Source organism: Artemia sp. Qi Xiang Cuo, chromosome 8, assembly GCF_049724085.1.
Source record: "Artemia sp. Qi Xiang Cuo chromosome 8, ASM4972408v1, whole genome shotgun sequence".
In the NCBI taxonomy this organism is placed as follows: domain Eukaryota; kingdom Metazoa; phylum Arthropoda; class Branchiopoda; order Anostraca; family Artemiidae; genus Artemia; species Artemia sp. Qi Xiang Cuo.
The window spans coordinates 41,549,326-41,572,595 of record NC_142801.1 but is presented as its reverse complement, the minus strand read 5'-3'; the positions used below and the strand labels follow the sequence as shown (position 1 = coordinate 41,572,595).

The 23,270-nt window shown below is 35.5% G+C and overlaps 1 protein-coding gene across 1 annotated transcript in view; it reads right to left on the bottom strand.

The window, feature by feature from the left end:
- LOC148949418 (nuclear exosome regulator NRDE2) overlaps positions 1-18,755 on the bottom strand; it is a 48,108-nt gene extending 29,353 nt beyond the window's left edge. The window contains exons 1-2 of the mRNA XM_089092967.1: positions 18,679-18,755; positions 3,426-3,744 (exon numbers count right to left, since the gene is read on the bottom strand). Coding sequence (XP_088949093.1) covers positions 3,426-3,744; positions 18,679-18,718 — 359 coding nt within the window. The 5' untranslated portion in view covers positions 18,719-18,755. The remainder of the gene's footprint in view (positions 1-3,425; positions 3,745-18,678) is intronic.
- Positions 18,756-23,270: the final 4,515 nt, after the last annotated feature.

Genomic DNA, 23,270 nt, shown 5'->3' with positions numbered 1-23,270 from the left:
AACATTGCTACTACACAAAGTTTAGCCGCTTAAATAATACCATACACTGTAGGTTCAACAAACCTCGGGGATGCAGTATCTCTGAAAAATAATATGTGTTTATGCGCTAGCGCGCATGCCAGACAGGCAATCCACTAATAAATTATTAGTGGCTTGCAAAAACAGTAACCATAATAGCTATTAAGATTTTGATAATGCAAGCTTTTGCGGAAATTATACATGATAAATAAATCAAATAGAGAGTTTTAATGCTGTACATAAAAAAAAAAAAAACTTTGCATAAAAATACGCTAAAAATAAAAATAACCCCTCCCCCTAGTAAAAGAACAAACAAGGCTTTTACTTTTGCTCTCCTCGACTATACTTTCCTACTTCCCCTGATTCAGATCCTTCTCTCTAGCCTTATTTCAATTTTGTAAATCCTCTGAGTAAGGTTTATAACCCTTCCAGTTTGGCCACAACCACCACCCCCTCCCCCTATCTCCATCTTTTGCTATGTCCGACCGCTTCTGCTCCAAGTTGCATTTCTGAAGACCGCTTGCGAAGTCAAAAAGAAACTATATGAATATCTACTTTTTGGCCCTCATATCTACTACGGTTCAGACTCCCTCCCTTTTTACTTTGCATTTCTTTATTTTCGCTCAATTTACAAGATTTAGTACCCTTCCAGTCTGATTACTTGCATCTTCCCCTTCCCTTGCAGAAAAAACGTGAATGCGGGCTGCGGTGTTTTGCTCGCCAATGTTTTACATCCCTATTAGCTCTAAATTTACTTCTTCTGAACTCCACTAAAGAATATCAAGGAACCCTTCAGTTAGGTCACTAACAACACCTTGACCTTTGTTTAGAAAAGAATATGAGATCCCACTCGTAGTTAAAAAGCAAATATGGATGATAATTTTTTCTTGTTTAATCTTCTCAGCTTTAACTCCTACTTACTCTAAAACAGACTGACCCCTCCCTATGGTTTTCCTTATTTTGGTCTACATTAAATGAAATTCAGGATACCTCCAGTCTAGTCACTACCAAGCTCTCCCTTTCCACTTATGGTTCATAACAACTTCTACTTTTTAGATACGATTTTCAGGACCCCCCTTACTTGGTCAAATTATTTATTATAATTCTTTTGCCCCCCCCCATTTTCTTTTTTGCTCGACTAGATTTTGTTTTATTACTCAGCAGAATGAATGAACACACAATTTTAAATTTTCCTTGCAAGGCTCCAATTTAGTACTTACTCTGATTCAGACCCCGTATCCTAGCCTTATTTCTTCTGATATCCACTGAAGACGACACTCATTCCTCTCCAGTCAAAATAAAAAAAAAGAGTAAATAGCTTTTTATTGCCTGCCTCGATTTCCACAGCTTATTATTCATATTTCTAGTTGATTTGACTATCTAATTAACCAACTATAGTAACTCCACTCTAATAAAAAAATATTAAAGTTTTATTTTCTTTTTCTCCAGCCTGCGTTTCAGTCTGGGTTGTTGCGATTCATATTTTACAATCGAAGTTGATTTGTGTCTTTTGATTTTACATTTGTTTAGTCTATATTTACTCTTAATATTAGCAAGTGTAGATGAATGAATAGCTGATATAAACGAACAAGCCACCGCTGTACAGGAACCAACTTAACAAAGATAAAATTGTGTTTCACATTAAACAATCGATATTCACACTCTTCACTGGTTACATTAAACCCGATTTCATCAAATAAACTAGAAATTGGCTGAGTCAATTTAACTAGGCTAGATTTGGGGCAGCTAATCAATAGTAAATCCTTGGCATGTCTAATATACAACAAATTTGTTAGACAAAAAACAAGTAAAGATAGGATACTATGTGGCAGCAACAAAAAAGACAATCAGAAGATAGTGAGACAGAACCCCTGCCCCCTCATACCAACCAATTTAGGATATTATCAAAAAGGCATCTCCTGACTGTAGTTGAAAAAATGAATTTGCATACCAAAAGCAAAGAACAAATATTGCAAACATATGTACTCCAAACTACGTAAGAGAATACCAAAACTGGCTATGACAAACCAAACCTAATGCTTTTGGAAGATCCAACACTCATATATGCACTTCAGAACCTCTTTCTGTACTTCGCGTGGTTTCTTATTTATTGTTGTTTTCCTTATTCAGCTTTGCCACAATAAAAATTGTATCAATTGCAAAACAGCCCTAAAATTTGTATATTTGTATATTAAAGGTCAATTAAGAAAAGTGAAAATAGATGTATATTGTTATGCCAAGAGTAGCTACGCAGACCCCTTTTAAACTTTTTATACAAGAGCTCAGCCCCCCCCCCACTCAATCCTAGGAACACTTCAGCGGTGGATGTTTACCCTTCCGGGTTGGTTCTGACTCTTCAACCGTCTTTAAGCTCAACATGATCATGACTGAGCTGTTGAAGCACTTGTTATATCTTAATTAGTTACACGTACATTCGGATTTTACGCTAAATACAGTTGTTCTTTTTTTATCCTTCTTCTTCTTCTTACACCCAAGGAACGGTTGCTTCCAATCCGACGATAAGGATAAGATACAGTAGATTTTACAGCTTGAAACTAAAATACACAAAACTAATCCACAAGTTTTCAAAAAATCATAAAATTTTCAAAAAGTAAAATAATATGGAGGTTGAGTGAGGGGTCAGAGAGGTATAAAAAAAAACTAAAGAATCATGAAAAATACAGAAAATTCCGGGAAAATAGTAAAAATCTTAGGACTTTAGGGGACAAAAACCCAAAGCTGTGTGTGTCTATTTTAGTCCATACAAAATAGAAAAAAACACGAATAGTTTTAAACATTATGCCAAAATCATACATTCAAGGGTAGACTATCTATAAAAAGTGCCTTCATCCTTTTCTTTTCTTTTAAAGGTTTGGTTATTAAAAATTTTCAGCACCAAAAACAATAGCGAGTAAGAAGTACCAGATAAAAATCACTGTCGAAGTTTGGATACTATTGTCACCATGACCCTTGTTAATATATTAATATATAAGTTAGCAATTCATTAGGTCCTAGTTGAAATATGAATCCAAAATATCTTCATAGGATATATACCATGTGCAAAATATATTTAGATATTTTATTTGCTAGGAAATTATAGCCTTAGAACACAAATATTTAAATTTATTTACCTCTCCAACCCCACACCTTCCAGGTACCTTGATTCGATTGGCACCACTTCCCTTGTTTGTTGCCCTTTGCCAAGCTATAAACTAGCTATACTTTTAAAAAGGAATCTTAGAAATCTTGTAAATAGGTCGAATGGTTAAAGGGTTTCGTTAGTTTGAATTAATAATTTCGCTATCTCACAAGATCATAACAACAACCTCAAGCATTTTCTTTACTTAAGGTTTTATTACACACAAGTTTTGAAGATTAAGAGAAATAATTATAAAAGTTAAATCTACCCCTGGGAAGATGTTTCACAGGCTTCTCTGGAATCGTCAATCTTTTTCCTCTTATATTTTTTTCTCCTTGTTTTCTTGATTTCCTTCCTTTCCATGCTCATCAACTTCTCAGATTTTCTTTTCCTTTTTGATCCAGCTTTCTTTTTTTCTTCCTCAGAAAAAGATTTTGCTTCTCTGCTGCCCTCTCTATCCCTTTCTGAAAGTGCTGCAGTTGTGAGAGTATTATCAGTTCTTCCTCTAGCTTCACCAATTGAATCCTCTATAGGAAATGAACTGAAGGGAAATCTCCATGGTGTATTATTAGTTACCTCCGCTTCATCTAGATAAGAAAGAATAAATTAAAACTGTCATTACCTTAGCTGAATTTCTGTTTGCTTTTCTACAACAAAATATTACCAAACAAGAGCCAATATTATGAAAAAAAAAGTTTAGAGGCTTGTAGAGATCTTGTTAAAAAAAAAATCGTTCAATGAGCACGTATTTTAATTCTATCTAGAATGATAAAAAAGAAGTTCCCAAAGAATGCGAGAAAGTTTGAGTAAGCAACTTGATAACTAGGCTCCAACAACAAAAGATCCAATATTAGGGTGAAAACAATAGCGCATTGACACGCCTATTTTTCAATAGAAATGTGAAAGAGTTTTGGCATTTGAGTCATAACTACCAGTCAAATCTACTAGAATTTGGATTTAGGTGCATGCCCATTCTCTAGAACTGAGAAACAATTGACTAATTTCAAATTTCCCGATAGATTGCAAGCTTGATCATTGTGCAATACTTTTGGGGAATGGTTGAGGCACTTTCGTTTCAAGTTAAATGAATTTGCGAATTTGATAGGAGACTTATTTGATAATGGTCACGATGAGCTGATATTGAAACTCTTTGTGCCATTAAAGCTCCTTGATTTTACTATTTAAGCTGCTACTGAGCCTTTTGTATATACATTGTCGCAATCAGATATGTTTGGAGGCAAGATGTAGATCAGATGTTTACTTCAACTGTACCACTGTCTTCTATTTGTTTTACATATTTTGTTTTTATAGACTTAAAAAACCCATTCATCACGTTTCAAGTACCGTACTATAAGATATAATAACATACTACTTGACACTAGGCACTACTACACCACATAACACTAGGCACTTGACTAAAAACAAATCAACAGGTAAATGACAATTTTACTGCAGTGGTCAGCAAAACTAGAAGACACATCATCTAGTTTTTGACAAACCCCAAAAACACTATACCGTAAGGAAATCCAACTACTACGAACCCAAACGAGAATGTTGACAACAGACTTTCAGAGCCTAAAGAGTAAAGATAAGATTTACTTTTTACCAGAAGTGGAGAAGAATTTTCAACAAAACAACACACGCAGTTCAGAAGCACGTTATTATATAACCAATCAAGCATTCCTTTATCAAATTTACTCTTTAACCTGGCGAGATACCACAGCATTTCTTAGTTTTTCATTCAAAGAATCAATTATAGGATGTCTCAAGGCTTTAACTAATATCCCATATAGAAGTCCTAAACGCCTAAGTAAACTGGAAGATAGATTGTAGCTGCACTAACTTGAATTACATCAATGGAGGTGACTACCCGTCTGAAAACCAGAAACTTGGTTTTGGAAGAAGCAACCGAAAGACCAATTTCATTTGGTCCAGAGTAAATAATCTCAATGGCATTCTGGAGTGGTGGTTCTAGATTACCAGCTAAGAGAAGAACATTTATTCTCTATTAATGAGCCATTAAGCCTTCTCTATTGATGAAGCTGCCCAGCAGATCCAGCCAAGTTAAAGATGAGAACGGGATTGCTCTCACCAAAACTAAGAAAATTGACAAGAGGTGGGTATCCCACTTCGAAAAGGTTTTAAATAGACCGAGAAAGCATCCCTCCTACACCATTTCTTAACCTGAAAATTGACAAAAATCCCCCCACATCTGCGGATATACTTAGTGCATTGAAGAAACTCAAGAATTGAAAATCACCTGGTGAAGACTGCATAGCTTCGGAAATGATCAAGGCATCAGTGTGGATAACACTGATTGCAACTGTCTGGTAGTCCGGAAAGGTCCCTGGCGACTGGACCAAAGGTATATTTGTTAAGATATTTAAGAGAGGTAATGCAGTTATCTGCGATAACTGGCGAGGTGTAAACCTAATATCAGTACCAAACAAGGTTATAGCGCTTGTATTACTCGAGTGCCTGAAAAAAAGCACTCGAACCCTTTCTTAGAGAAGAGCAAAACGGCTTTCGTACAGGTAGATCTTGTTCAGACCTCATATTCACGCTCAGGACTCTGATAGAAGAAGCAAATGAGTGATCCAACAAGATATACATACTCTTCATTGATTTTGAAAAGGCCTTCGATTCTGTGGACCGTGACACACTCTGGGAAATTCTACAGTATTATGGTGTCCCCAAGAAAATAACAAGTTTGATCATGGGCTTTTACAAAAATACGGAATGTTGCGTAAAGACAGAGAACAGAACAACTAGATACTTCAAAATTATGTCCGGAGTGCGAGAGGGATGCGTTTTATCACCTTTTTTATTTGTCATTTTAATGGACTATGTAATGCAAGAAGCGACTGGCTTTGGAGTAACAGTCTAAAATAAAATCCTCTCAGAACTCGACTTTGCGGATGATATGGCACTTCTGGAAGCAGCGACTCCGGGAGCTCCTTTACAAAGTGAGCATTAAAGCGGAGAAATTCGGCCTAAACATCAGCATAGACAAGACTAAATCAATGGCAATATCAGGCCGCCAGTCGAGCTCCTGTACAAAAATCACAGAGTCGAACAAGTCCATGAATTTAAGTACCTCGGAAGGTGGGTCGATTACACAACAGAGGTGCAAAATGAGGTCAAGGAAAGAATTGGCATGGCAAACGCTGGTTTCAATAAACTTAAGTCAGTATAGAAATCAAAGAAGTACTCGCTTACACTAAAGCTGCAACTTTTTAATAGCAACGTTTTGTCCGTGCTATTGTATGCCAGTGAGTGCTGAAAACTAAATGTTAGGACAAAGAAAAGACTCACAGCTTTCGAAAAAATGTGCTTGAGACGTATGCTGAATATCGGTTGGCGTCAAAAATTCAGCAACATCGAGGTTCACAGAAGAACTGGACAGCAGCTTATTACTGAAGTGATTAAGAAGACGATACGGAGCTATCTTGGCCACGTCCTTCGGATGGAGGACTCCAGAATCCCGTACCAGGTTCAACAATGGCAGCCGTGTGGGCGTCGACAGAGGGGAATACCGAGAAACACGTCCAGACGCACGTACGATCGTGATCTATTGCAGTGGTCACATATCACTACAACCCCAGTGGAAGAATGTACTGGCCACGGCATTAATACGTGACCTTTACCGGGGCTTGTTCGATGCCCTATGCGCCACATATGGCTCAGGATGACATGAGTTCAAAGTTAGTATTGATGATGCCTCAATTAGTAAGGTGGAATCTGTCAAATAACTACACTGATAGCATTACTAAATATTGCTGGACTTGGACAGAACCTTGCTTAGCACCATGGCATAAATAAATGGGATGACCAACAATATCTTGCAAACTCATTAGAGTGAGGCCTTCTGATACCAGTTCTAAAGATTTTCATACACAAATGAATTAACACTATTTTTAAAAAGAAAAAGCATTGGCTGGGGGTTAAGAACGGAGTCGAAAGCCTTGAAGTATTAATGGCAAAAAGATAATGTTTACTTTTTGGCTTTTTGCACCTTCCAAGGACAGCTTGAAAAGTCCCATGGACAATTTGCATACGAAACCCTTCACAAAAACAAATCGGTTATTGATGTGGTCACACTTCATGCTAATTTAATTATACTTAAGCTTCTCGAGAAGTTTATTCAAACACAAAGTCATCAGTCTGCATGAATTGCAAGATTTTGGTTCTTTATTCTTCTTAAATACATGTTACTAGACCTTCATAAAGCACATCAGGTACATACTAATAGGAGATTCAGGCCTGGGATAAGATAATAAGATGTCCTGTCACTTTAGGTGTCCTGTAAACCAGATGTTTGCATTGCAGGCCATCCGAACTCAGTGCTTTATCTTGTTTTATATAACGAATCAGCACCTGAATAGATTTTGGGGAGATAGTAACTAAGCTTTTGCAAGTTCAAGTTTCACGAGATGATCCAGAAGTACATTCCGAAAAACAGTGTCAGGGATAGATGGCTCATCAAGGTGGAGAAATGACTTTCCCAAGAGGTAATACTGATTGGAATTCCCTCTCTTGAAGAGAATGTGGTCAGTTTGGACACTTATTGCTATAATATGTGTGGGTTGTGGTTTGAAATGTGACGCTGTTTCCGCTGCCGAGAGGTTTTTCTGTGCAGATGTTCATAGATTTAACCATCTGAAATAAAATACTTGAATGTGGATAGCCACAACCAACCCTAATCAAAAACCAGAACTTATGTTGATTTTTAGTACTCTGAAGCTTGACGTCCTCACTCCACCCTTTTTTATACACTCTGACCTTAATTTGGACTAAAGAAAGAGAAGAAGAAGCAATGGCAAAGATGAATGGTATAACTCTGATAAATCAAAATGTAAATCGAAAGTGTATTAGTAGATAGTACTTGATAAATGAAATAGTGTCCAGATTTTTGATAACATAAATTCAAACTCAAAATAAAGAATGAAATAGAAACAACAAATAAAATAGAAATTAACATGAGTTGGGATGACACCCCCCCCCCATGCCTTCTGAAGACCAGAACATAGTTTTCAATTTACTGAGAAAAAAATACATATTAAGTGTTTTCAATTTTTTAAATTAAATAAATCAAAAATTGTTAAGACTTTAAAGGAATAAATATCAGTATATATATAACAAACTGTAAATCCACACTCATTTGTTTTTTGTTTCTGTAAAATTCAAATTATGTTATGGTCTTCAGAAGGCATGGTGGGGGGGGGGTGTCAGCCTACACATGTTAATTTCTGCTTGTTTTGAGTTTGGCTTGGTTATTTATTGTAATTCTGTTCCTTTTGGGTTTCATTTATTTATCAATGATGATTTGTGATAGTTTTATGCTTGGAAGATTATTTAACTTTATTTCTGCTCATTTTTGGTATAATGGAGGTCTTTACTTTTCTTTGAAAAACTTATTTTGAGGAAAAAGTTAATTAAATTAAGTTTCTGCTTGTTTTTTGTTGAAAAAGTTCTTTCACGGAAAAAGAAAATAATATTTAAAATCTTTTTAGTCTTTTTTTCTATAAGAATCCAAAGATTGGCTTGCTATTTGTATGTTGTAACAAAATTTTTCAAAAATTTTAAAAGCATACACCCTTTTGAAAATCACTATACAAATAGTATTGTTTAATATAGTTTCATACCTTCTAAAGTTAACCTGAAAAATAAAAACTTAATACCATTGCCAAAAATTGTATCTTTGCACTTTGACAACCTGGATACACTTACACTCATTTTATTTAGTTAAATTGTAAATGCAGAAGCAGTAATAGTAATAGCCCTGACAGTCTCAACTTAATACCCTTAGTCGTTCTTGTGATATTGCTGAGATGTCTTATTGCCAACCAGCATACACACAGTGCCTTTGGTTCATTTTAAAGCAAATTTTTTTTTTTAAGTATAATGGGCAAATTGCATAACTGTAGGGGGTCCCAATATCCCTAGAGACATAGTTATTCAACAATTCAACTATGCTGAACAAAATGGCTAGCTAAAAATTTTGATTGGATGTATTTGGAAAATTATTGGGCTTGGCAAGAAGGTTGCTTGCCCCCTAATCACTTTTGGCTCTTAAAAAGACACAAGAACTTTTAATTTCCAATTGGATTAGCTCCTTCAAAAGTTTCTATGTTATTGCTATCTATGACAGTGCTGCACTGCCTATGATATTGCTTATTTGCCGTTTTAAAAACGTGCATGCAAATAGTTTTTTTTTTCGTTTAATTGAACTCCCCCTAAACATTCCCAAAAAGTTTCACTTTAATACCCTTAGCGTCATTAGTTACAGCAACCATAGTAGTAGTATTAATAGTATGCACATAGTACGTTCTGGCTAGTTCAAAATCCGCCACAACTTACCCTAAAGGCCCAGTTTAATAATGTAAGCCATTCTTGAGATATTGCTGTGTCACCCTTTTGGCAATCTACATGCTCATAGTTTGTTTGGTTTAGTTCAACATCTGCCTAAATATTCCTTGAAAGCTCCACCTTAATACCCTTAGATTGCATAGTAGCAATAGTTGTAGTAGCATTAGCAGCAGCATGCACATCACTTCTTTGGTTTTCTTCAGCATCACCCTCAACAGATACTGAAAGTTTCAATTTAAAAGCATAAACCATTCCTGAAGTATTGTTGATACACTCTTTTGATAACCTGCATGCACATGGTGACTTTCAATTTAGTATATAACTGTTTCAATAATCCCCAAATCTTTTGCCTAAATAATTTTTCACAGGTAGTAGCAGTAACAGCACTAGTAGTAACAGTAAAATTAATAATAGTAGCCTTAACTTGAGTTGCAGTAGTAGTAGCAGCAGTAGTAACAGTAGTAGCAATAGCAGAAGTAGTAGTATGAGTAAAAGCAGTAGCAATAGGATGCAAATATTGTCGTTTGATTAGTTCAACTGCAACATGCCCCATGACAAGCCCTGTATGTTTCAACTGCACACACCAAACAGTTCCTAAGATATTGTTGATACAACCTTTTGACAACCTGCATACAGATGGCGTGTTGCGATTCAGTTCACCTTCCCCCCTCAATATTCCCTAAAAATTTCACCTTCATACACATGGCAGGTTGTTGTAATAGTAATCACAGTAGTCACATCAGTGCATGCACATAGCATGTTTTCATTTAGTTCAAATTCCCCTCAATATTCTCTCAAATTTTCACCTTCATACACATAGGAGAGTTTTTTGTGCGGTACTGTTTCTTCAATTTTAAAGAAGGGAAATTCTCCTTTTATTTGCTCTTCTTACCGACCTATTGCTGTCTCTTGCACTTTTAATAAAGTTCTTGAGCGTGTATTACTACCTTTTGTGACTAATAATATGCTTGAGAGAGATAACCAGTTTGGATTTACGCCCGGATTAGGTTGTCAACACGCACATCGTGTATTATCTTCTTTGCTCCTTGAAAATTCTTCTAAGGGAAGGAGTATATATCTTTGTACAGTAGATCTATCAAAAGCTTTTGATAGTGTATGTCATAGTCAGCTTTTTTCTGCTCTTTGTGGTTGAGGTGTCAATCTATCGGTTATTTTGCTTCTTCGGTACTGGTACTCTAATTCTTTTCTTTGGCTGAAATCTGTGCCAGCATCTATTATTAAATTGAAAAGAGGTTTAAGGCAAGGTGGAGTTTTATCTCCGACCCTTTTTAATTTATGTGTCAGGAGTTCTGGCAAAGATATTGGCTACCTATCTCTCTAGTTTTTCTGATGTTTCATACCTGGCTTACGCTGATGATCTGCTTCTTATAAGCCATACTAAAACTGGTTTATCTAATATGGTTTCTTGTGTTGCCACTTCTTTTTCAGACATAGGCTCTTAATGTAGATAAATGTAAATTTCTTTCTTTTAATAACACTTCTAGTACTTCCCTTCGCTGTAGTGGGTTTACTATCCCTCTCATAGATTCTCTTTGATGGCTCGGTATTTCTATTACTAATAGTCTTCCAAGCTTGTGCCAGCGCACAGTTTCAGATATTAATAAGAAAATTTATTTAGGATATTCTAAGATTGTTGCCAATAGAGGTAAATATAATAAACTTGCGTTGGCCAAGCTCTACTGAACTTTTTGTGACCATTCAATTCTTTTTGCTTCTGGAATTTTTCTCCTTCTGAAGAAAAATGAGTTAAAAAGAGTCCAGATTAATTATTTTAGATTTTGTAAATTTTTGTTGTTTCTTCCACCTTGGACCAAAAACTGGGTAATTATTAATAAATTTCTTGTTCCTAATATTATTGAAAAACTGGAAGCACTACACAGAAAACTTTCAAATATTGCTTGTATCTGTTTTTCTCCACACCATCACCTTATCAGGTTTTTTCAGTTGTAAGTTATTTTTCTTTTATTTGTTTAGTTGTTTTTCTCTGTTTGGTCATTCTACATTTTAGAATTGAAAAGAGTGAGTAAAAATCAAATAATGATAATAATAATGACAGCTTATTAGACTCTGCAAGTTGTCAGTTTTTTTCTCTTTTCCTCTTTTCCCCCTCCTTTCACGTTATTTCTTTTTTGTTTTAGTTTCTTTTAAATTATTATGTGTTACACTGTAATTGGTAATCTTTGATTTATATATTGATTTTTGTCGCATTTTATGTGTTTTTCCTCATGATACTCCACGTATTGTACCTCTGTACAGTGTGGGTTAAAAATAAATAATAATAATAATAATAGCCTAAATAGTACTCATATCATAGCAGTAGTAGTACTAGTAGTAGAAGTAGTACTAGTAGTAGCAGTAGTTGCACCAATATTAAGTAGCAGTAGTAGCATGTACATGCTGCTTTTTGGTCAGATGAACATCCCCTCATAATACCACAAAAGTTTTATTTTGATATGGTATGCCATTCCAAAAATATTGCTGATGTGACCTTTTGGCCCCCTCTTGATGCCCTTTTCATGTTAACACTCTTAGCTTTAGAATTAGTTGCAATCGAAGTACTACTAGGAGTAGTTTAGTAGCAGTAGCAGTAGTAGTGACAGCAGTAAAAGTAGCAGTGGTAGTAGTGTTAGTAGTAGCATGCACATATTACCTTTTGGTCAATTGATCTTCCCCTTTAAGGATTCTCTGAAGGTTCCAACTTAATACCCAAATCCATTCTTGAGATACCCCTTTTGACATGTTGAGGGGGATATTTAAAAGTGGTTGGAGGGCTGGCAGCCCCCCTCCCATGCCTTTTTTCAGTTACCTTCCCTCCAAAAGTATTTTATCTTAATTTCGAGATAAAACACCCATAGAAAAGGTAGAAAAACCCATTGAATGGGTAAACTTGATTGTGCTGTTGGAAGAGGCAGCCTCTTAGGTTTGATACTCGAACTAATCCCTTCAATATTTTTTTTAACAAGGGAACTAATCCCTTGGACAAAATGTCCAAGGGATTAGTTTGAGTATCAAACCTAAAAGAATAGCAGCATCAAAAGCTTTGCATAAAATTATGTTGCAATAATATATCTTAGCTCGTTTATATTTTAACATTTTTAATCCAGTTACTTTCGTGATTTGATGGAGTTAGCTGCAAATTGTAAATGTAAGTTAATTGTACATTATATATTTTGTTTTAATCTATTTTAGTTATATTTTTGGTTTTATATTTTAGTTATAGATTTTTAATTTTAGTTTCTTTTTTTTTATTTTAACGCTGAAGACGCCTTGTTGTATACAGGCGAAATATTTGTTGGATTTTTGTTGTTTCTCTTTGTTTTATTTACTGGCCATAGACCCATATGTTGTCATTATATTCTTTTTTTTTTTGTCATGGCTGGCCAGTTTGGCTTTAGATCTTTTATAGGTTATTCATGATGAAGTGGGGTATTGAGCACAAAACTTTGGGGTAATATTATCCAAATCTACCCTCAGCCACAATCATATACAATTGTTACAGATGTATCAGTCAGCAAAGATACAAATATGAACTTGACAAAAACCCTCAGCCATGCATGGCCATGTCTGAAGCAAGCCCTGGTGAATCCCCAGCTTCCACAGACTTGATCACCTCTGTTGAGATCATCTCATCTGACCACAGTTAAGATGGCGAAAATATAACTTCTGTTCATACTAGTGATTGAGCCCAGCAACAGTTGAGAGCTTCTCCAGCCAGAAACAAAATATTCTAAACCAGGTCTGGCATAACAGTGATAAAACCCAAAAGACTACACTTGTAGTGAATAGGAGCACAAAGATGATGAGAAAAAGGGAGGTGTAGTGTCAAAATATGCTTTGCATGGCTTATTTACTTTAGTGTTGGTGTGCTTATTTTGTTTATTTGTCATTTTGCTTGCTTGATGAAATTTTTGTATTTACAGATGCTTGGGTAATATAAAAGACTTAATTCAGCTTGACCTCTGCAAATATCACCTTTTCACTTTCACTTATTTCCAGTCTAAGAGAATCAGTCTTCTTAGAATTAATCCTCAAACCTATTCTTCTGTCCTGCATTCTCAAAACCTTCAAAAAAAACCTCATTTTCCTAGCAATCGTATCTAGGACACTCAAATCATTAGCATAATCTAAGTCCAGGAAAGTTGTACTTTGTATAGGAGAGTTTTACTTTCTCATTGGATTCCATGCTCTCCCTTAGCCTTTGTCATGCTTCTTAGGACAAAGTTTATCAAATGATACATATGAATATGGATAAAACAAACCTGAATGCTTCTAATTTGCACCTTTTTTTATTATATTTTAAAAAAATTCGGAAAAATGATTTATATTTTTTCAGTTGAATTGTTGTTAAAACTTAAAAGGAATTAATTTCCAGGGGTGATACATATTATTTTTTTTCCTGGTAAGGGGACAATAGACTAATTAAGTTTGGGACCACTGACCTACAGTCCTAAATAAAAATCCAGAAACCAAAATGCTAATGAGTGAGCAAGAAGTGGAGAAGCCCACTATACTACAAACCAGACCCTTTATAAACAAATGCCACTACACTTCCTAAAAAAGAAAGTCACAAGATCTGGCAGACTTCCTAAACCATATGTCAGAGTAAGCTTAAGTATAAACTTCCATAGTAAGATGACCAACCCTAACCCTAAGCTTCACCTAAAACACAAACTAAGAGCAAACTTTATTTGCTATAATGAATCACTTGTCAATGATATATAAGAAACAAATATATACAAACCAACAAAATCATCAAGGTTTTTTATATTAGCTTACAGTTATAACCAGCCCCCTCAGTGGGGATAAAATTGCTAGGGTATCAATTAGTATATTTAAAACAGTGTCAAAAAGCATATTGAGTGGTATTTTCATCTTTTTGCTCATTGAATTAACTGAAATATCTGAAAAACTACCTAACTAAGTACTCAAAAGATGGAATATGAAACATATCAGGCCTACTATTATTGTTTGTATGCCTGTTACTTGCATTTTGCATGATCATACCTGCTGGGTGTTTATTATATAGGGTAATACCCCATTTGTCAAACAGTGCCTAATTTTCGAAAAATACTTTGACTAAAATGTATCTATCATAAACATGGACAATAGGTTCATACTCTTGGATATAATTTAGATACATTTAGATGGTTGAGAATGGGCTAGTAAGAATTGGCTGACTAAAATCCATACTAGGCTGAGAAAACTTTTATTAACATTTAAACATAAACAAATCTTATCATGCCATCCTAGCCTAACATATTTAAATAAAATTATTCTGCATCATAATGCTTGCTATAGATTGAATGTATCCATGAGTTTGTCTATGATTTAGGTGTTCAAGTCTTAATGTCCAATATCAAAGATTAGGCAGCATTTTCAAAGTTTTGGCTCAAGCTTGAAGTGTGACCTGAAACTGAGATTAAGCTCTAGTATTGATTTTCAAGGGAATTAAAATTGTAAGTGTTGTATAGCCTATGAGTAAGATATTCAAGCTTTAATTACATATTTATATTAAGAAAATTTGAATGAATCCAAGAGTAAAGCAACCTACTTTCTAAGCAGTATAATAGATATTCTACATGGGCTTAACTGTTGAAGTAGTAATTAGTTTGGTAAATGGGTACTTTTCAATATAATTTAGCTAGGATGAAAGTGAATACGTCACTTGACGTCTTTTTTAAGCCCTTTCATAATTCTACAATTGCTTCTGGGAGAAATTGCATTTTGAACCCTTAAAGGGGCAAAACCATACCTATTTTTTTAAAAGAGCCTGAAACACCTCAAAATTGACATCACAGCAAAACTGATGTCTCTTTGCAACTGATGTTGCAAAACTGGTGTCTCTAACTAGATGGATAATCCTTTATCTTAACTCCTCTGATATATATTTAAGTATGCAAATGATTAAATTCTTCAAGCAAACTAGTAATAATATCCAAATAGCCAGATATTTTTTTTTCTCTTATGCATAGCACAAACATCTAAATAGGTGGATAACAGTTTGTCCTAGCCTTTCTGATATATATCCAACTAGGCAGATAAGCAAATTCTCTAACCATTTTGGTGATTTAATACTGAACTAGCCAGATAATTATTTCTCTTAGGCATATAATCAACATCTAACTAGGTACATAATACTTTATTTTAATCCTTCCAGTATATATCCAACTAGGCAAATAATAAATTCTCAAAGCCAAATGGTGATAATATTGAACTAGCAGGATAATCAATTATGTTAGCAATTGTTTTACAATATCCAACTAGCTTATATCTGGCTAGGCCGATAATAAATATTTTAAGCCCATGAGTTGCCACCTAGAAAAATACATCTTAATGATTTGCCTAAGATAATTAGTTTTCTGGTTAGTTAAATATTGTCATCTGATTGCATTGGAAGTTTACTTATCTGCCTAGTTGATATATACCAGAAGGGCTAAGACAAAGCATTATCCACCTAGTTAGATGTTCATGCCATGCACAAGAGAAATAATTATCTGGCTAGTTGGACATATATCAGAAATGCTAAGCTATGTTATTATCTAACTAGTTCAGTGTTCATGCTTTATCTAAGAAAATTAATTATCTGGCTAGTTGGATATATATCAAAGAGTCTAACACATGTTATTATCCATCTAGTTAGATATGCTGCTGCCTTACTTTAATCCTTATCCAATTAGCTAGGTAAAGGTTTAAGATCCCTAGAAATAGTATTATCTGTTTAGCTTGATATTTCATTTTGATACTAAGTGTAGTTGGATATTATTTTTATTTGTATTATTTGTATTAAAACAAGGTAAATTTTTACCAAATCATATTATTGACTTACAAAAAAAGTGAATGTGCCACTTGATGCCTTTTTTTATGATCTTTCCAAATATAATAATCATTTTTGTCAGAAATGAATTTTACCCCCACCCCTATATATATAACAATTAAGGGTGTATATTTTGACATTAGGGGGCGGATTTTATTTCTGATGTAAATGGGAGGTAAGTTTAAACTTTACCCCACCCCCTAATGTGCAAATATATAGGCTACCCTGAAACTGTATATAGGGGTGGGGTAAAATTCATTTCTGACAAAAATGATTATTATATTTGGAAAGAGCATAAAAAAGGCATCAAGTGGCATATTCACTTTTTTGTAAGTCCATAATATGATTTGGTAAAAATTTACCAAAAACAATTCTCACTCCATAATATACAGAATAATCCTAGTTAACACATTTTGCAGGGGGAGAGCCTTTACCTTCACTTCATTCCTTGTTTTTCTAGTTTTTCTAAGAAATTCATGGATTTCTTAGGACCTAGCCTAGCCTATATATTCACAGAATATACACCCCCATCCCTTAATGTGCAAATATATACCTAGAATTGTAAATATCTACCACATCATATTATTGAGTTAGGAATAAAGTGAATACACCATTCAATGCCTTTTTTATGCTGATTACGAATATAATAAGCATTTATATTGGAAATGAATTTCAGCCTCCCCCCCCCCTATATAGGCTATACCTAACCTAACCAAGAATTGGCCAATATAGGGGGGGGGGCTGAAATTCATTTAAGATAGAAATGCTGGTAAAGTTCTACAAAATAATATTATTGAGTTAGGAATAAAGTGAATACACCATTCAATGCCTTTTTTTATGCTGATTACAAATATAATAAGCATTTCTATCAGAAATTAATTTCAGCCCCCCCCCCTATATAGGCTATACCTAACCTAACCTAAAATAACCTAACTGGTCAATATCTACCAAATCATATTATTGAGTTAGAACTAAAGTGAATATACCATTCAATGCCTTTTTTTATGCTGATTACAAATATAATAAGCATTTCTATTGGAAATGAATTTCAGCCCCCTCCCCTATATATGCCAATTCAGGGTTAGGTTAGGTATAGCCTATATAGGGGGGGGGGGCTGAAATTCATTTCTGATAGAAATGCTTATTATATTCATAATCAGCATAAAAAAAAGGCATCAAATAGTGTATTCACTTTATTCCTAACTCAATTATATGATTTGGTAGATATTGACCACCTAACTTAACCTAACCTAACCCTGAATTGGCCTATAGGATAGGGGGGGGGGGGCTGAAATTCATTTCTGATAGAAATGCTTATTATATTCATAATCAGCATACAAAAAGGCATCAAATGGTGTATTCACTTTAGTCCTAACTCAATAATATGATTTCATAGAACTTTACCAAAATGCTTAGGCCTATTACAGTCCTAACTCAATAATATGATTTGGTAGATATTTACTCCTTGAATTGCATCCTCAATCTAAATATAAGGTAAAATTCTACTTTAGCTACTTTTGGCTATCTTGGAAAGGGGTTATGTTAGGAACATGAGACTTTCAGGGATTGGTCTACAGGCTAAAGTATGTCCTAGGAAGGTATTTTGAAGTACCTACCTCCACTCCTTCTCCCTCTAGAGGGTCATGAAATTTACCTACATGACAGGTCAATACCCATTGAAATTTTGACAAAACAACATTTTACCTTAATTATCAGTTATCAGTTTCTTTTTCTCTTTGTTTAGCTGTGAAAATGCTATTTCAGGTATTTGAACAGAATTCTAAGCCATATAAATAATTTATTTCTAAAATTCAGGAAATGTATTTGAATAGGCCTAGCCTATCTTTAAAACCTTATAATTTATAATAGAGCAAAGTTTTTAAGCTGGAAACCATTTTGTTGTACTTTATTTAAGCAGAACATCTATTTTTCAAGGTTTCATTTATATAACACATATATTTTTAAAGGTCATCAACGGTAAGGACCCTCTAGAGGGAGACGGGGCGGAGGTGGATACTTCAAAATATCTTCCCATGACATACTTTAGCCTGTAGACCCATCCCTGAAAGTTTCATTTTCTTAACCTAACACCTTTCCAAGATATTCAAAAGTAGCTAAAGTAGAATTTTACCATATATAACATCCATTTGAATCACAAATGAACTTTACTCCCATATTATCCATATGGTGGATGTCTGGTTTCTTATGCCTAGCCTAATTCTCCTTAGCCTGTTTTTTTGTTTCGGACTTGATTCTTAGATAAATATTGTATGTAATATGGAAACAACCTTCAAAAAACATAAAATTTTATTCTCACCTGCTTCATGTTGACTGGAGTAGGCAGGAAACAGCGACATTGTAGAGGCTAGAAACTCCTCGTTTCTTAAAGTTAAATTTTAGCGCAATATTTCAAGTTGTGTTCCCTTTAACAGTCAACACCCCGCGTTCAATTTACAGGGTTTGTCCGGAAAGTAATAGGAAATAGGACTGATTTTTTTCCGCGGCAACTGTGTATTTTGGAGAGTACGCGCGCTGATGGGATTTGGCAGAGGAAGGTGTTCCTAGCTAACGAGCGAGTGCCAAGTCAGTTGTCTCCAAGCGCCAGGAAAGTCAGGATGGGCATTTTTCGTGATGTGTTTCTGTGAGTGGTGCAAGCCGAAAATGCAGCGTTCGTAAGAGAAAAGGTACGCGATTAAATTCTGTGTGAAACTCGGTAAATCTGCAACAGAGAAGTTTTATATGATCAAGCAGACTTACTCAGATGTTACTTTAGCAAGAAGTTGTGTGTTTTGGCGCCATCAGGGCTTTTTGGAGGGACGGGAAAAAGTCGCCGATGAAGACCGTGCTGAATGACCTTCGACAAACACCCAGAATGTGACTCGTCTGCGCAAAGTTTTGAACTCAGACCGTCGAAATTTTGGTTAAATTTACCAAAATCTCTCAGTCGTTCATGACATTTTGACGGAGTATTTGAACATGCGCAAGGTGTGTGTAAAGATGGTCCCAAAAGCGCTCACTGACGAACAAAAATTACGGCAAGTAAAAGTGTGCCAAGAAAATTTGAACATGTGTGGAAATGACTTCCAAATTTTGAACAGAGTTATCACAGGTGACGAGTCATGGACCTTTGAATATGAGACTATTGGAGGAGGGGAGTGGGGGTGGCATCACTTATTAGAGGGGGTGTGGCGCTGGCACCACTTATTGGATGGTTAACGTGCGGGGATCACCACTTTTAGGGGCAAAAATGGCGCAAAGAGTTGCTATTCCACTTACTGGAGGGGGAGCTCCCTCGTCGGCCCCAAATTAGTGGGATTTCCGGGGTTACTCCAACGGTTCCGTATACTAACGTGATCGGATGGTCTATGGCCACATTTAAAGCCAAAGTTTACCGATAAGGTATTCTAACTATCTCTTTAGTTTCGACCTAAGCTGAAAAGTTAAAAGAGTACATAAAAAAACCTTACTGTATTCACAACACGTTGTATAAGAGAACTCAAAACGAAACTAAAGGTAAAAATCTTACAATTAATCAATACACTTTCAGACGCGCGCTTGCGCGCGCACCTCTGACCAAAGGCGATGAATGGCCGAATCAAATCAGACTCCCAACATCCTTTGAAGCTTTTCAAACTCTAAATTTGAGCAGTATGAGTCATCGCTCAACTGGCTTTTTCAACCACTCGCTAAATAGTGAATTCTTCAGACATCGTAATAAAAGCTTTCCTGGGGTTTTAGATATTGAACATAAATTAAGTTAAATTTATAAAAAGGAATTTTTCTGAAACAAAAGGAGCCGAAGGTCCCAAAACCTCCATCCTAAGAAAAATTATCGGCATTACGCCATGGGTCAGAGCACAAAACAGAAACATAAAATAAATAACACTAACTTCAAAATCACCAAACTTGCTTATCTTCTCTTCTTTTCACCGCTTGGCTCAGGATTCGTCGCCATCCCCACGTCTCCATTGTAGAAACCACCATGGTCTAGATCGTCAAACATCCGCACTTAGTCTCGAAAATCGAAGTTCCAAAGATTCGTAGGAATTCATTGTGCACAGCACAAATTAAAAACAAAAATTTTCTTGCTCTCACGAATTTACATTTGAGAGGAGCAGAGAATCAGTTTCTGGCACATGTGATGATGCCAGCCATCGTGAAAAATTTGGCTGCGCTAGCCTCTTAATTTCCATCTGTGGAAACAACCCCACATCTCAATAAAAAAGTAAATTGCCCCTTGGCATAATTTCAAATAATCTAAGGCCGAAAATACACAGGCCTGTGAAAACGATAAGGGTTCAGGAAAATGAAGTAAAAATCAGAGCGAACCATGAATCGCTTTTCTCTGGGTCACATCCCCTAAAATAATCGAATGAATAATGCTCGGCGATGAGGTATGAAGATGAAATTGAAGACTGGAAAGACAAGACTTCAGTAAAGGGATCACAATTTGTCCGCCAGTTGTGCATTGAGGAAAATGGCAATCTTTCACGTCTTCCCGCTGGGGATCTTTCCCAAGGGATTCCTTCCCCTCATAAAGGAACAAACCCTCTTTTGAGTTAATAAAACCATTCTCAGATTTCTTTCCAAGTTTCTTCAATCCAACCCACAATTCAGTATCTCCCAATCCTTCCGTAACTCGTTGTTGACAAGTTAATTCTATGTCATGGGTCTTCTCCTCCCTCCTAAGTTTTTCCGTTTTATTGTAATTTTGCAATTTTCCCGATGGGTCTTGGACCTCTTTGTCCCCCTTATTATCCACGTTTTCAAGGCACAGCCCATTCAACATTTTTCTGTTTTTCGCCACTGCAGGCTGAATCTCCAAATTTTGTCTCTTCTTTGCATTCCTCTTTTCGTCTCTACTTTTCTCAATTCTGTCATTCGCGCAAAATAATAAATCACCGTTATATCTAATTTGGACTCCAGTGTCCATTATCTTTGACTGCCTCACTTCATTGTAGCTCCGTTTAATATCTCTTTTCTCTCTTTTACTTCTCTTTATTCTTACCGCAGAAACAAATATTTCATCATCAAATGGGAACTGCACTCCGACATTTGGTTTTTCATATTCTACTATAATTTCTCGAACTTTTCGAGGAAAAGCACGTACAATAAATTTCGTCTCATTTTTCTTTGGTACAATCAGTGTTTCATTTTGGCCTGTACTTGTTAGCGTCCCATATTCATTAAAAGTGTTTTCAAGTTTTCCATTTTCTGGAAATTTTCCCGAAAAATCATTTTCGCGCGTCTTATTTTCAACATTATGTTGTCTTATTACTTCCGCGTCCCCTTTTTGTGGATTATCAACATTTTGAACCCGCGTATCAAGTATTTCGTTTTTCCGACAGGGTGGCACAGCCTTCCCATTTGTTTTATGGGCCGGTTCACCTCTCCCCGTTGTTAGCAAAGTATTATATTTTCTCGTAAAAGTGTTTAATGTTTGGTAATTTTCGTTTTCTCCCAATTGATTCTTAGACAAATTATTATGGCTATCTGACGGCCTATAAGTAACTTGTGATAATACGTCACTTTGCGAATTTCCCCAACGAGTTTTCATTAGTCTGTCAATTGTTTTTGCGACATCCTGGTAATATTTTTTATCGGCCTCCCTACGGGCCTGTCTTTCTTCCTCTTTTTCTCTTTTATCTTTCTCTCTTTGTTTCCTATCTTCCTCCTCTTTTTGCTCTCTGGCTTTTCTTTCAGCCTCTTCCTTTCGTTCTCTGGCTATTCTATCAGCCTCTTCCTTTCGTTCTCTATCTACCCTCTCTTTCTCTCTTTCTTGTCTATCTTTCTCTCTTTATTGTCTATCTTTCTCTCTTTCTCGTCTATCTTTTTCAATTGTGTCCATACGGGCCTGATGAAGTATTTCATTTGCTTGCCTATCTTTTTCAATTTGATCTATTCTTTCTTGTCTATCTTTCTCTCTTTGTTCACTTTCTTTTCTATCTCTTTCGTCACCTCGTTCTCTGGCTATTATCACTTCCTTCATGAAATTTAATATTTGTTGTCTCTTATCTTTCTCCCTTTCTTTTCTATCTCTCTCTCTTTTTTTCTATGGGCTTCACTCGCCCTTTTAATCTTATCTCTGTCCGACATAATTTCAAAATTTCTTTTGTCATTATTTCTTTTCAATTCCTTTTCTGAATTCATTTGTTCTATATCTGTACTATCTCTATCTCGTAACTCCCCTTAATTTAGCACTGCCTCCGAGGGATGAGTTCGTCTTGTTTTTTCACATATTATTTCTTCCTTGTTTATTTTGTACCCCCTCATTTTACTGCGTCTACTTCTCTCTGATTATTTTATCTTTTATTCAATTAATGAATCTTGGTAAGTTCAAAAACTGTCACGCAAAAATTATGGTACGCAATTACTATTGTGAATTATCAGCTCCGTGTAATGAGATTCAACAATTTTTCAAATGACCGGTGATGTCTAGACTTCATTAGGGAATAACGACTTCTTTCACAACAAGCAGTTTTACGCGAGTGAATTATATCTCCGAAAAACGAATTAACAGGGGTTGGACGAGAAAATAATCAGAAAATTACCGAGTGAATATTCCACTAGTGAATTAGCTGGTCTAAACCCCATCTGGGGAACTACCCTGTAAAACAAATCACGTATCCCTCCTGGATACTCGTATTCCAAATATAATCTCCTCCTGGGCAGATTACTCAATAGGACAGGTGCCTCCCACCTTCCTTGTCCAATGTGCGCACAAACTGACAAATTCTCCTAATTTGCCGTCCTCAATACTCTTATAACCTTCGTCACTGAAGATTATATCTAAGTCCGCCAATTCACTCAAATAATAACCCAACTTCCAAAGTTTTCTTATCTACCCTTAAACCCTGTAATACTTTTAAATTCGGAGATTCTCCCACTGTAAACTCAACTCATTAATTT